Source organism: Salvelinus fontinalis, chromosome 22, assembly GCF_029448725.1.
Source record: "Salvelinus fontinalis isolate EN_2023a chromosome 22, ASM2944872v1, whole genome shotgun sequence".
In the NCBI taxonomy this organism is placed as follows: Eukaryota; Metazoa; Chordata; class Actinopteri; order Salmoniformes; family Salmonidae; genus Salvelinus; species Salvelinus fontinalis.
The window spans coordinates 25,554,700-25,570,180 of NC_074686.1; the positions used below are offsets into that span (position 1 = coordinate 25,554,700).

Sequence of the window (15,481 nt, forward strand, 5' to 3'; positions counted from 1 at the left end):
CTCTACTTTGCACTTTCTTCCACTGCAAACCAACCATTCCAGTGTTTTCTTTACTTGCTATATTGTATTTACTTCGCCACCATGGCCTTTTTTTATATTTTTATTTATATATATATTTTATTTGCCTTTATCTCACCTCACTTGCTCACATTGTATATAGACTTATTTTTCACTGTATTATTGACTGTATGTTTGTTTTACTCCATGTGTAACTATGTGTTGTTGTATGTGTCGAACTGCTTTGCTTTATCTTGGCCAGGTCGCAATTGTAAATGAGAACGTGTTCTCAATTTGCCTACCTGGTTAATTAAAGGTGAAATAAAAAACACACGTTCAATTGCCGAGACCATTTGAGTGCTTTTGACCAAGAAGTGACCAGTTGGTGTGAATTGTCCGCTGCGCTCTATCAGCACCATGGACAGCCCTCTACACACTAAACGAGGCTGTTGAAAACATAGGCTGTTGGCTAAGGTAGTCATTTTGCCATTCCATATCCTAGGTTTTTGCTGAAATGACGCCACGTTCTCTACCACCAAGATTTTGACAAAAACCAACCAGCAAGATTGTTTCTTTTCAGAAGAGTTGCAGCCTCCTTGATGCTCTGTGGAACTTCCTGAGTAATTGATCATTCCATTATCCCTGAAATATTATTGTAAGATCCCCTTCAAATGGCAGTTGGATTAGTTGAGCTTTCCTCAGATGTAGCGTGCTTCTTCTGTGCTGTCTGAACACGTTTGTCAGTGGAAAATGAGGTCCATGTGTCAGTGCAGTAAGCACGGTCAGCATAGCGGAGAGAGAACCAGAGAATCATTGCAGTGTATAGTGGGGTCCTCATTGGAGCTGGAGCGGGTGATTTCTTTTTCAGCCCAACTGGCGAGCAACACTAAACTCTGCTCCCACCAAATTAGTTTTGCTTAGCTCTAGCAGTGGTTTCACCTTTTTCACTTCTAGAAAGTCATGGCTCTCCAGGTCAAAGGCACACAGGGCCTCCACCATTTGGCTGTTGTGTTCGCTGAATCGTTCTGACATTTCACCAATGACGGCATCCAAGAAGTATTTTACACTCAGTCTCTTCTCCTCTGTCCTGCTGGACTACTGTACTGCTAATAACACTAGCACTTTTTACAGCTAGCTAAGAAGCTAACTAAACTCTGTAGTGGTAGGGCGTGAAGCGGAGTTGCTTGAAGCAGCTTCAACGGTAAACATGACCCCACCCTTATAAATGAAATATTACAGGCGGAGGAGTATCGCGTTATCCATTTAGCCAACCACCCAAAGGAGTCTTACCTAACCACCCCAGTGGCTTTCCATATCCCCCTTCACACACTGCGGTGCGCTCTGTCCATTGTACTGACGCAGTGCAGCAGAAATACAGATTTTGCGCCAACCTGTCACTCAATCATCATCATCATTTAAAATGTTTTGCTATTTTTATATAGGGACATAGAACTTAAGCTGAGGAGGCACACGTTTAAACTGAGGGAGCTAAGCTGTTTTTGCCCCCTTGTGGAGCCGGCTCCGCCTCTTTAATAGTCATGACGTTGCTGTACAGATATATCAGAATCCCACGGCACTTACTCTTCTAACGGTGCTACGCATGTGTTTGTAGGACTTACATTTCGATTTCAAAATTATATCTAAATAGGGTGGGTTACAATTTGTGTCGCTTAGAAAATGACACCGGAGAGCGTCAGAATTGAACAGGATAAACAAGTAGATGAGACTTAGTTGAATGTACAACAAGTGTGCACTAAGGATTGGATCTGAGAATTGAGCCTGAATGAAAGTGAAATGGATGTGAAATAAACTTTGTTTATTTTTATGAAAAGTCAATGTTTCTCTTCTTTTTCCCAGGTGCCAATCATCAAGCTGACTGACCAGGAGACAGACGTCAAAGTGGACATCAGCTTCAATGTGGAGACGGGAGTCAAAGCTGCTCTCTTCATCAAGGACTACACAAAGGTGAGAACAGTAGCATTCGTAGTTTTTTATTTTAGCTTCATTTTCCCAAGACAGAGATGAGGTAGTCATTCAATAATCATATGAAACACTATTATTGCACTGAGTGAGTTCATGCAACTTATTTTAACTTAAGCACAGTTTTACTCCTGAACTTATTATTAGGCTTGCCATAACAAAGGAGTTTAATACTTATTGACTTAACACATTTCAGCTTTTCATTTTGAGTTAATTAGTAAAAAAAAACTAAAAAAAACATACTCCCACTTGACATTATGGGATGTTGTATGTGCGTGTGTAGGCCAGTGACACAAAATCTAAATGTAATCAATTTCAAATTCAGGCAGTAAAACAACAACATCTGGAAAAAGTCAAGGGGTGTGAATACTTTCTGAAGGCACTGTATGCATTTTAAATTTGACTCTATACTCCAGCATTTTGGATTTGAGATGGAATGTTCCATATTGGGCGAGAACAGAGAATGTACACCTGCACATTGGTTCAGAGTGGTGTCGTCTGCTGTAATGTAGGGTTTTCCCGCTCAAATGAACCGTGCTTTTACTTCTCTAGCCAATCTCGTTAGTTCTGCAGTAGTGCCTATGCCCCAGGGGTTAGGTGGAGATTTGGTGATAGACCTACAATATGCTGTCAGTAAAGGAATTTCTCTGACCTGTCCTTTATTCAATGACATAATCCAACGTCACCAGAACCATAACGTATGAGTCTTTGTCCCATTGACAACCGCAGCCCCAAAATCAGCATATGATTTAAAAATGAGAACCTGTAAAAAGGAGGCGAATTGTATTTCAAGTAGTGATCCTCATACTAAGTTACATATTTTCATTAAATAAAGACTTTTTCATCGTCTAATTTGAAATAATTCCCACTTTTAATAGGTGCTCTGCTCCTCAATGATTGTGTAAATTGAGCAGGGATTCGATTCTCTCCTTACTGTTTTTAATCTCTCTCGCCCTCCTTCCCCCCTTTCTCTCGGGCCCCTGCAGAGGTATCCCGTGCTGCCTTACCTGATCTTTGTGCTGAAGCAGTTTCTGCTCCAGAGAGATCTCAGCGAGGTGTTCACTGGAGGAATCAGCTCCTACTGCCTCATCCTGATGGTCATTAGCTTCCTCCAGGTACATACACAAACGAGCGTACGCACACACACACACACACACACACACACACACACACACACACACACACACACACACACACACACACACACACACACACACACACACACACACACACACACTTTGTGTAATCTAGTATGACAGTGTACAGTTATGGCACTTGTAATGTTGTCATAACATGTCTGCCTATTCTCTCACTCTATCTATCCATCCATCCATCCAGCTCCACCCAAGAATTGACGCCAGTAGCCCCAACATCAACCTTGGCATCCTGCTGATTGAGTTCTTTGAGCTGTACGGCCGCCATTTTAACTATCTGAAGACGGGCATCCGCGTCAAGAACGGAGGGGCCTACATGGCCAAGGAGGACATGACGAAGGTTCTGACCAACGGCTACAGACCCTCCATGCTCTGTATAGAGGATCCACTGATGCCAGGTGTGTGTGTGTGTGTGTGTGCGCATCTAATGGTGTGCAGGACTGAGTGTATGTGCGTGCATCTGACGGTGTGCTGGACAGTGTTTGAGCGAATGTGTGTGTTTTCCATTGGTAATGGTGTTGGCCAGTTTGTATGGGCCGATTTAGGTGTTTTAACCGTGTGTGTGTGTTCCAGGTAACGACGTTGGCAGGAGTTCGTACGGAGCCATGCAAGTCAAGCAGGTGTTTGACTACGCTTACATCGTCCTTGGTCACGCCGTGTCACCGCTAGCACGCTCCTACCCCAATAAGGACATCGACAGGTTCGTTCCCCCCTCTTTCAGAATGTCTTCTGTGTCCAACCGGGCCTAGAAATGTTTGTACATGAATAAGTACAGAAGTTATCAAAGTAAAGATTGTCAAATAAATATGGTGGTTGTGTTGGAAAGTGTAACTAATCCACTGCTGTGCAACATTTTAAATCCTGCCCTTTCCTGTTTCTCACTATCCCTGCAGCACTTTGGGGAGGATAATCAAGGTGACCCAGGAAGTGATTGACTACAGGGAGTGGATCATGACGAAGTGGGGAGGAAGGCACCTCGCCCGCATGGAGAGCCGGGGTAAGAGATATGTGTGTGTGTGTGTGTGTGTGTGTGTGTGTGTGTGTGTGTGTGTGTGTACGAAATAACCTGTGTGTGTAACCTCTGCGTAAAATAAGTCTTGACTCTTTTATGGCAGGTTTTGTGTGCATATATTGACCTGTGTGTGCAAGGGTAACCTTTTGTTGTCTCGTATGGCAGTTTGGGAAGTGTGTGTTGCTGTGTATAATAACCTGTTTCTCTCTTTAGGTTCTGTCTTGGAGCAGGACCCAGCACGGTGTGTGTTGGGTTTAGGTGTGGAGGAACAGAACTCCTCAGTCTCCCCTCACAGTGCAGACTCCCCCATGTCCCTGTCCAGTCCTCACCAACACTCCTCAGTCTCCCCTCAAAGTGCAGACTCCCCCATGTCCCTGTCCAGTCCTCACCAACACTCCTCAGTCTCCCCTCACAGTGCAGACTCCCCCATGTCCCTGTCCAGTCCTCACCAACACTCCTCAGTCTCCCCTCACAGTGCAGACTCCCCCATGTCCCTGTCCAGTCCTCACCAGAACTCCTCAGCCTCCTCGGTCTCCTCTCTGTCCGGGTCAGACAACGTAAGGGCACAGACACATACAATAAACACACACACTGCAGTCTTTATGATGAACTATATAAATGCAATTGTGTAATGATTTGACAGCTGTTTTAAGCCCTCCCCTCTGCTGTGTGTTTCAGGACTCTGATTCGACGCCATGCCCTGGCCGCCCTCCGGCACTGCCCCCCTACACCCTCCAGTCTCTGGGTATGACTCTACCCCTGGGCCTGGCACTGGGCAAGCCTGGCATCAACCAGCAGCACCTCATCATGTCCCCTGGCTCACAGGTACAGAACCGAGCAGCTACTGACCTTTGTGTTGTTAGAGATGGGAGAGTTTAGCGTGATGGATCAACATGTTCTGTAAGTGGGACAGTAAAGGTAGACTCAGCAACGCATTAAGTATAAACGATATCTGGCCAGTTTCCGCAACAACTAAGAGCGTTGAAGCACAAGGCTAAACTTCTCTGCTGTTTTGGTCCCGTAGATACCACGTTGTAGCAGGGTGAAGTGCATCTGTGCACATCCACAGGTATCCACAAAGTCTTGCATCTTAATGTCTGCGGTGCTGCTTGTGCCAGCATCATACAGCAGTCTACCTTTTACGTTTATAAAAAAGAAAAAACAGCATTCCTGAATTTCCAGCTCCATCTTATCATTAAGATTTGTCATATCTATATATTTTTTTTAATTCTATGAAATGGTCTCCATGCCTTGTGTTTTTAGTACTCACATCCCAGTAACAGGGATTGTGAAATGGTGATCTAAAGCTGTTTGTGATTGGACGTGTGATGGCTCAAAATGTCTCTCCCGCCCCTTCCTTCCAGGCATGTATGTCTTTGCCCAGTGGCCTGACGATGCACTCCTTACCTGTCAGACAGGTGGGTATAGACATGACCCCCCCTACCCACCACCCTGCCCACCATAACCCTCATGTTCCATCCAACCCCCAGCCTCTGTCCAGCCCCCACCCCACCAGCTACACACACCAGGTAGGCGCCGGCCGCAATTACGGCTACACACGCTAGACTGGGGCAACCTCTTTGTCTTTCTCTCTCCTTTAAGACTCCTCACCTCTCACTTTCTTATTTCTGCTCTCTTTTTTGCTTTCCAACGCATCTTGCTTTCTTTTCTCCCTCTTTCTCTCCTCCCCCTGTTTCTCTCTGTTCTCTCAATCTGTCCCTCTTGGTTTCATGATTACATTGTTGTATTGAATATCTGCAAGGTTTAACTGAATATAGGATTCCTTTCGTAGAGCACTTTGCTTTTAGTGTGTGTGTGTGTGTGTTGATTCAGGTTTCAAACACTCAATGGCTTGAATTCTAACTCTTCATCGCTTCTCTCTCTCTCTCTCTCCAGAATGGTCCTAAGTTTCACGTGAAAGGCTTCCACAATCCAGCTGTGGTCCACAGTCCCGCCCTGGCCAACCGCGCCCACACGCACCCTCTCACACACGCCCACACACACTCACACACGCAGTACCGCAACACCTGGCGCCGTCGGAAGAGGGACAGCCTGCCAGTAAGCCTGAGCAGATAAAGGATCAAACAACCCCCTTTTCCTCTCCTCCTGCCTTCATCCCTCTCTCATTCTGACTGATTGGGAAGAAAACTTCACGAGACAATGCTCCCTGCTGTTCAACTTGGAGGACAGGCAGGCAGAGGCACCAGACCAGCATTGGGATTCATTCAACAATTTGGGCTGCTGAACTTTGGCCCCGAGGAGGGAAAGAAGTGTAGCTCTGGGAAAACTCTTTCTCCATCGCTCATCCTCTCCCCATTTCTGCATGTTTTTTACTGCACAATGAACCAACGGCCAACGATACGGGAACGAGCAGTGCGACTAGCGAACAGAACGCAGCGCAACCCAACGTGCATTCTGACCCCAGAACTTTTCCGCAGCTCTCCAGTCTGCTCTTTCACTTCCTGTTTGGGATCCACATTTTGTTTTCTTTTTGTTAATGTTTATTGTTCACATTAATATTAAAATAATGGCGCTTTGCCCATTTTCACATACGTTCAAGGAGACTGAGGATAGTGACATCTTTGCCAGGTGGAAGTAGCGAAAGCCCAGTGTCGTGTTTATTTTTGTTTTTTTGACTGGGTTGCGTTGTGAAGGCCTTTGTACTTGAACCCAGCAGCCAAGCTGTATCTTATTCAGTGTTCACACAATGGACGGTTTCTAATTTGTGCAATAATGTGTTCTATTTTTTTTTATCTTATCAATCTTTATTTAATTTTAATTATTCGTGTATGTAAAGGAATTTTGGTGTTATGCTTTTAAGATTGTATTTTTTTTGCCAAGAGTTTACAGAACCTTTCCCCAGATGGCCTCCGGTCTGGAGAGTGTGTGACGGAGTGTATGTCTGTGTCATGAGTGTGTGTCAATTGGTGAGTTGTGGGTATTTTGTTGGTGTCAAAGTATAGTTGAAACCCCCCCATGGGTGTTTTATAATGTGTGAAAAGGAAGAATCAGAAGGAGCTAAGTCACTTCAGACTACTGCAATGCAACCTCCTATTGTTGACAGGTTAAATGTCTGTAATCTCACATTGTCTCACTAGATGGAGCTCTTACTACAGCAGAGTCACAGTGGACTGACTGACTGAGCTCTTACTACAGCAGAGTCACAGTGGACTGACTGACTGAGCTCTTACTACAGCAGAGTCACAGTGGACTGACTGACTGACTGAGCTCTTACTACAGCAGAGTCACAGTGAACTGACTGACTGACTGAGCTCTAACTATAGCAGAGTCACAGTGGACTGACTGACTGACTGACTGAGCTCTTACTACAGCAGAGTCACAGTGGACTGACTGACTGACTGACTGAGCTCTTACTACAGCAGAGTCACAGTGGACTGACTGACTGACTGAGCTCTAACTATAGCAGAGTCACAGTGGACTGACTGACTGACTGACTGACTGACTGACTGACTGACTGACTGAGCTCTTACTATAACTGAGTCACAGTGGACTGACTGACTGACTGACTGACTGAGCTCTTACTACAGCAGAGTCACAGTGGACTGACTGACTGAGCTCTAACTATAGCAGTGTCACAGTGGACTGACTGACTGACTGAGCTCTTACTACAGCAGAAACACAGTGGACTGACTGACTGAGCTCTAACTATAGCAGAGTCACAGTGAACTGACTGACTGACTGACTGACTGACTGAGCTCTTACTATAGCAGAGTCTCAGTGGACTGACTGACTGACTGACTGACTGAGCTCTTACTACAGCAGAAACACAGTGGACTGACTGACTGAGCTCTAACTATAGCAGAGTCACAGTGGACTGACTGACTGACTGAGCTCTTACTATAGCAGAGTCATAGTGGACTGACTGACTGACTGAGCTCTTACTATAGCAGAAACACAGTGGACTGACTGACTGACTGAGCTCTTACTATAGCAGAGTCACAGTGGACTGACTGACTGACTGATTGATTGAGCTCTCACTATAGCAGAGTCACAGTGGACTGACTGACTGACTGAGCTCTTACTATAGCAGAGTCACAGTGGACTGACTGACTGACTGAGCTCTTACTACAGCAGAGTCACTGTGGACGGACTGACTGACTGACTGACTGACTGACTGAGCTCTTACTACAGCAGAGTCACAGTGGACTGACTGACTGACTGAGCTCTTACTACAGCAGAGTCACAGTGAACTGACTGACTGACTGAGCTCTAACTATAGCAGAGTCACAGTGGACTGACTGACTGACTGACTGAGCTCTTACTACAGCAGAGTCACAGTGGACTGACTGACTGACTGACTGAGCTCTTACTACAGCAGAGTCACAGTGGACTGACTGACTGACTGACTGAGCTCTTACTACAGCAGAAACACAGTGGACTGACTGACTGAGCTCTAACTATAGCAGAGTCACAGTGGACTGACTGACTGACTGACTGACTGAGCTCTTACTATAGCAGAGTCATAGTGGACTGACTGACTGACTGAGCTCTTACTATAGCAGAAACACAGTGGACTGACTGACTGACTGACTGACTGAGCTCTTACTATAGCAGAGTCACAGTGGACTGACTGATTGATTGAGCTCTTACTATAGCAGAGTCACAGTGGACTGACTGACTGACTGACTGACTGAGCTCTTACTATAGCAGAGTCACAGTGGACTGACTGACTGACTGAGCTCTTACTACAGCAGAGTCACTGTGGACGGACTGACTGACTGACTGACTGACTGACTGAGCTCTTACTATAGCAGAGTCACAGTGGACTGACTGACTGAGCTCTTACTATAGCAGAGCCACAGTGGACTGACTGACTGAGCTCTTACTATAGCAGAGCCACAGTGGACTGACTGACTGAGCTCTTACTATAGCAGAGCCACAGTGGACTGACTGACTGAGCTCTTACTATAGCAGAGCCACAGTGGACTGACTGACTGAGCTCTTACTATAGCAGAGCCACAGTGGACTGACTGACTGAGCTCTTACTACAGCAGAGCCACAGTGGACTGACTGACTGAGCTCTTACTACAGCAGAGTCACAGTGGACTGACTGACTGAGCTCTTACTATAGCAGCGCCACAGTGGACTGACTGACTGAGCTCTTACTATAGCAGAGCCACAGTGGAGTGACTGACTGAGCTCTTACTATAGCAGAGCCACAGTGGACTGACTGACTGAGCTCTTACTACAGCAGAGTCACAGTGAACTGACTGACTGACTGACTGAGCTCTAACTATAGCAGAGTCACAGTGGACTGACTGACTGACTGACTGAGCTCTTACTACAGCAGAGCCACAGTGGACTGACTGACTGAGCTCTTACTATAGCAGAGCCACAGTGGACTGACTGACTGAGCTCTTACTACAGCAGAGTCACAGTGGACTGACTGACTGACTGAGCTCTTACTACAGCAGAGTCACAGTGAACTGACTGACTGACTGAGCTCTAACTATAGCAGAGTCACAGTGGACTGACTGACTGACTGACTGAGCTCTTACTACAGCAGAGTCACAGTGGACTGACTGACTGACTGACTGAGCTCTTACTACAGCAGAGTCACAGTGGACTGACTGACTGACTGACTGAGCTCTTACTACAGCAGAAACACAGTGGACTGACTGACTGAGCTCTAACTATAGCAGAGTCACAGTGGACTGACTGACTGACTGAGCTCTTACTATAGCAGAGTCATAGTGGACTGACTGACTGACTGAGCTCTTACTATAGCAGAAACACAGTGGACTGACTGACTGACTGACTGACTGAGCTCTTACTATAGCAGAGTCACAGTGGACTGACTGACTGACTGATTGATTGAGCTCTTACTATAGCAGAGTCACAGTGGACTGACTGACTGACTGACTGACTGAGCTCTTACTAGAGCAGAGTCACAGTGGACTGACTGTCTGACTGAGCTCTTACTACAGCAGAGTCACTGTGGACGGACTGACTGACTGACTGACTGACTGAGCTCTTACTATAGCAGAGTCACAGTGGACTGACTGACTGAGCTCTTACTATAGCAGAGCCACAGTGGACTGACTGACTGAGCTCTTACTATAGCAGAGCCACAGTGGACTGACTGACTGAGCTCTTACTATAGCAGAGCCACAGTGGACTGACTGACTGAGCTCTTACTATAGCAGAGCCACAGTGGACTGACTGACTGAGCTCTTACTATAGCAGAGCCACAGTGGACTGACTGACTGAGCTCTTACTATAGCAGAGCCACAGTGGACTGACTGACTGAGCTCTTACTATAGCAGCGCCACAGTGGACTGACTGACTGAGCTCTTACTATAGCAGAGCCACAGTGGACTGACTGACTGAGCTCTTACTATAGCAGAGCCACAGTGGACTGACTGACTGAGCTCTTACTACAGCAGAGTCACAGTGAACTGACTGACTGACTGACTGAGCTCTAACTATAGCAGAGTCACAGTGAACTGACTGACTGACTGACTGAGCTCTTACTATAACAGAGTCACAGTGGACTGACTGACTGACTGAGCTCTAACTATAGCAGAGTCACAGTGGACTGACTGACTGACTGATTGAGCTCTTACTATAACAGAGTCACAGTGGACTGACTGACTGACTGAGCTCTTACTACAGCAGAGTCACAGTGGACTGACTGACTGAGCTCTAACTATAGCAGAGTCACAGTGGACTGACTGACTGACTGACTGAGCTCTTACTACAGCAGAAACACAGTGGACTGACTGACTGAGCTCTAACTATAGCAGAGTCACAGTGGACTGACTGACTGACTGACTGACTGACTGACTGACTGACTGACTGACTGACTGACTGACTGAGCTCTTACTATAGCAGAGTCACAGTGGACTGACTGACTGACTGACTGAGCTCTTACTATAGCAGAAACACAGTGGACTGACTGACTGACTGACTGAGCTCTTACTATAGCAGAGCCACAGTGGACTGACTGAGCTCTTACTATAGCAGAGCCACAGTGGACTGACTGACTGAGCTCTTACTATAGCAGAGCCACAGTGGACTGACTGACTGAGCTCTTACTATAGCAGCGCCACAGTGGACTGACTGACTGAGCTCTTACTATAGCAGAGCCACAGTGGACTGACTGACTGAGCTCTTACTATAGCAGAGCCACAGTGGACTGACTGACTGAGCTCTTACTACAGCAGAGTCACAGTGAACTGACTGACTGACTGAGCTCTAACTATAGCAGAGTCACAGTGAACTGACTGACTGACTGACTGAGCTCTTACTATAACAGAGTCACAGTGGACTGACTGACTGACTGAGCTCTAACTATAGCAGAGTCACAGTGGACTGACTGACTGACTGAGCTCTTACTATAACAGAGTCACAGTGGACTGACTGACTGACTGACTGACTGACTGACTGACTGAGCTCTTACTACAGCAGAGTCACAGTGGACTGACTGACTGAGCTCTAACTATAGCAGAGTCACAGTGGACTGACTGACTGACTGACTGAGCTCTTACTACAGCAGAAACACAGTGGACTGACTGACTGAGCTCTAACTATAGCAGAGTCACAGTGGACTGACTGACTGACTGACTGACTGACTGACTGACTGACTGACTGACTGACTGACTGAGCTCTTACTATAGCAGAGTCACAGTGGACTGACTGACTGACTGACTGAGCTCTTACTATAGCAGAAACACAGTGGACTGACTGACTGACTGACTGAGCTCTTACTATAGCAGAGTCACAGTGGACTGACTGACTGACTGACTGAGCTCTTACTAAAGCAGAGTCACAGTGGACTGACTGACTGACTGATTGATTGAGCTCTTACTATAGCAGAGTCACAGTGGACTGACTGACTGACTGACTGAGCTCTTACTATAGCAGAGTCACAGTGGACTGACTGACTGACTGACTGAGCTCTTACTATAGCAGAGCCACAGTGGACTGACTGACTGAGCTCTTACTATAGCAGAGTCACAGTGGACTGACTGACTGAGCTCTTACTATAGCAGAGCCACAGTGGACTGACTGACTGAGCTCTTACTATAGCAGAGTCACAGTGGACTGACTGACTGAGCTCTTACTATAGCAGAATCACAGTGGACTGACTGACTGAGCTCTTACAACAGCAGAGTCACAGTGGACTGACTGACTGACTGACTGACTGAGCTCTTACTATAGCAGAATCACAGTGGACTGACTGACTGAGCTCTTACTACAGCAGAAACACAGTGGACTGACTGACTGACTGAGCTCTTACTATAGCAGAGACACAGTGGACTGAGCTCTTAGTCACACCCAATAACATAGCTGTTGTTTTTAAAACCTTTATCTTTATTTGGTGAGTGTGTGTGTGTGTTTGTGCACGCATATCAGTCATAGGAGGACTTAGTCACCTAACGTTTGTGCCATTTCCGCTACTCAGTCCTAGTATAGACTAGGGCTGAAAACTCTTTCCCATTGCAGGAGTTTGGCACAAGGCCAAGTACATATTGTATGCTCCAAGTGTGTTTCTGTTGGTGTATGTCTGTCATTTTTTAAAGATGTGCATGGTATGGGGGTGGAGTTAGATTAAGGAACAGCAAAAATGACCTGAAAATTGGTGAGTGTTGTGAAATGGCACCTTACCCCCTATGTCAAGTAGTGAACTACGTAGGGGATAGGGTACCATTTAGATATGCCCTAAAAGACTAGGTGCTCTAAAGGCAATAGGGTCTTTCTTCTTAGCGGGGGAGAAAGTTCTGGAGACTTCTGGAACAGTGGAGGAAATGAGGAAAGGGAATCATTTTGATTCCATTCTGGAATCTAGTGTATATTTGATTGCCAGGTACTTCCGCTAGTTGTTTGTCTTTTCTTTGTGTTTAATTGTGTGTGTGTGTGTGTGTCTCGTCTCTGCAAGTATACAGCCCCACACACACACACACAAGTGACTGTGTGTGGCTGAGGCTCAGCGCGGTAGCTACACACTGAACATATGATGTTATTACTATGCAAGTGGGTTATTTTTGAGTGCCCCAGTATTTCTGTTTCCAATGACAACCACTGCTTCTTGGATCGGAGTGACGTTACTGTAAACTCCAGTTTGAACGACTAGGCCTGTAATTGGTGGGCTAGGCTAGATGGTGGTTAGCCAGCCTCAGCCCGGTTACAAGTGAACCACAAAACTCTGTCTTTGTATGCAAGTCCTGATGTTTTAAAAGTCTCTAGTTTTGTATTTCTATCTGGCAGAAAGTCTATGGAAGGGGATGTGTGTTTAAGTGGTCAGGTATCTGTATGTCTGGCTTGTCTGAGCGAATAGCAAGACTTTATTTAAATTTTTTATGACACCCTATTCTCTATATAGTGCATGCTATTGTACTCTAGTGCTGTTTTAAAGTAGGGCCCTATATAGGGGTTAGGGTGTCATTTGAGTGGACATGAGGAGCGACTTGCACTCTGTAGTGGACGACTTCATACCCTTCCTAGTGCACTAGAGTCCTCTACCCTTACTGAGACAGTGTTAGGCGCCAACGTCACTCTCTGTAATGTTACTATAGCAACTTTTAACCACCAATCAAAACTCGACCTGGCCAATATACCGCCTTTGACAGGGTCGTCGGCCCCAAATGGCATCCTGTTCTGAATGTATTGCACTACTTTTGATTAGATCTTTGTAGTGTCTTGTGGAAGGTAGCTGGGCTATATAGGACATAGGGTGCCATTTGGGACTCAAACTGTGTCTGCTTTTAGAGAATAGAACCAGCTTCTGTCACAGATGAGCTCAAACACTATCTCTGGTTGGAGATTTGTCAAGCCTGTCACTTGTCCACCATTTTTACAGATTCTATTAAGACTGAAATGTAGTGTGACGTCTGTATGGATTCAACTCTGTGTGCTTCCCAATGGTCTACACAAGCTTCCTCCCCTCATGTCCTTTATCTGATCTGAAAGAAATTGGAACAGGTAAAAGCCAATCCTTTGGTAGATCTGCCATTTTGTTTTCACCGATCTAAAACCCTACTGATCGGAGAGATGTGGAGGAGAGGAAGCCTCTTTAGACCATTGAGAACAAGAAACACATGTACACATAGATGCAATGTAATGCACTCCATTGCATCACAATGAGGGATTTTAAACTTAACGGCCGCCATTTTGTAAAAGGTGGCGGCTCTTCTGTCATGGCCAACTCATCTGAAGAGGAACTCCTAAAATGGTCGCCAAACTAGCGGCGGTCACAGAGTGACAGCCTGGCTTTTGTTTTGAACATTTTTTTATGTACCAGTATATTTTTTTCTATTTTATTTTTTAATAAACATCATAAAACTGCCAGTTATCATAGTGATCTTGTCTTGTTTTTGTATGTGCTTAAGTCCCTTCTCTACAAGATACAGAAAAGCGTGATTATAAAATTAGGTCAAATGTGATCCTGTACTAATGCTCATCTACGCTAGGTGGCACACTAGGTGCACAACCATAGCAAAGATTTTTATAACTAACCCAAGATAGACCAGAGCCTGTCATTTCATAGTAGGCAGAACAAGCAAGGAGGTGGGCAGAGCCAAGCATGAGCTGGTGAGATCCTATTGACGAATTCTAGTATTTATTTGCATATTTCCATTAGGGACTGCCTACTCTGAACTCTGCGTGTGCAATAACAACAACAAAATGAAACTTTGGCAAAGGGTAAACTCTACAAAGTGCAGTCCACTCTTTGTTACAAGTTTTAGTTTTGGAACCATAACTGTATGGAGATCAAATGTTTCATCAATGAGAAAATTAGCAGAATGGGTGCAAAAATATATCTTGCTCCATCTTCTTCCACTGCTGCCCACTGGGCTTCCTCTCATCACCATATTTGGTAGTCCGTGGAAACGACAAATGAATGCTTCACATTTATACATCCGGGGAAATATGTCTCATTGTTCTATCTGTGCCCATAGCCTTGAATCCAGTTTGCAACATGGCAAATTGCTGTTACATTTACATTTTAGTCATTTAGCAGACGCTCTTATCCAGAGCGACTTACAGTAGAGTGCATACATTTTTATTACATTTTACATACTGAGACAAGGATATCACTACCGGCCAAACCCTCCCTAACCCGGACCACGCTATGCCAATTGTGCGTCGCCCCATGTTCTTCAAAACTATTCTTCAGAGTTCCCTAGGCTCTATTTGATGTTGTGGCGTATAATCAGGAGTCCCGACACTCACCAACAGGCCAAGAAAATAGTCGCCAGTGTAAGTCTACCCACCCCTTGCAGTATTCACATTTTGTTGCCTTTTTCAAATTTAATCTCAAAAGGGAATAAATAAGATGGTTTTTCCTACTGATCTACACAACCTACTGAGGTGG

General features: G+C 45.5%; 1 protein-coding gene across 2 annotated transcripts in view; it reads left to right on the plus strand.

Annotated features, from left to right (window-relative positions):
- Window positions 1–14,458, plus strand: part of LOC129820102 (terminal nucleotidyltransferase 4A-like) — a 34,489-nt gene extending 20,031 nt beyond the window's left edge. Inside the window, exons 5-13 of one of the 2 annotated variants that reach the window (XM_055876958.1) lie at window positions 1,855–1,962; window positions 2,964–3,092; window positions 3,316–3,529; window positions 3,705–3,831; window positions 4,025–4,128; window positions 4,357–4,700; window positions 4,822–4,968; window positions 5,508–5,672; window positions 6,040–14,458. In XM_055876958.1, the coding sequence (XP_055732933.1) occupies window positions 1,855–1,962; window positions 2,964–3,092; window positions 3,316–3,529; window positions 3,705–3,831; window positions 4,025–4,128; window positions 4,357–4,700; window positions 4,822–4,968; window positions 5,508–5,672; window positions 6,040–6,219 (1,518 nt within the window). In that variant the 3' untranslated portion in view covers window positions 6,220–14,458. The remainder of the gene's footprint in view (window positions 1–1,854; window positions 1,963–2,963; window positions 3,093–3,315; window positions 3,530–3,704; window positions 3,832–4,024; window positions 4,129–4,356; window positions 4,701–4,821; window positions 4,969–5,507; window positions 5,673–6,039) is intronic. The other variant, XM_055876959.1, reaches the window with a different exon arrangement.
- Window positions 14,459–15,481: the final 1,023 nt, after the last annotated feature.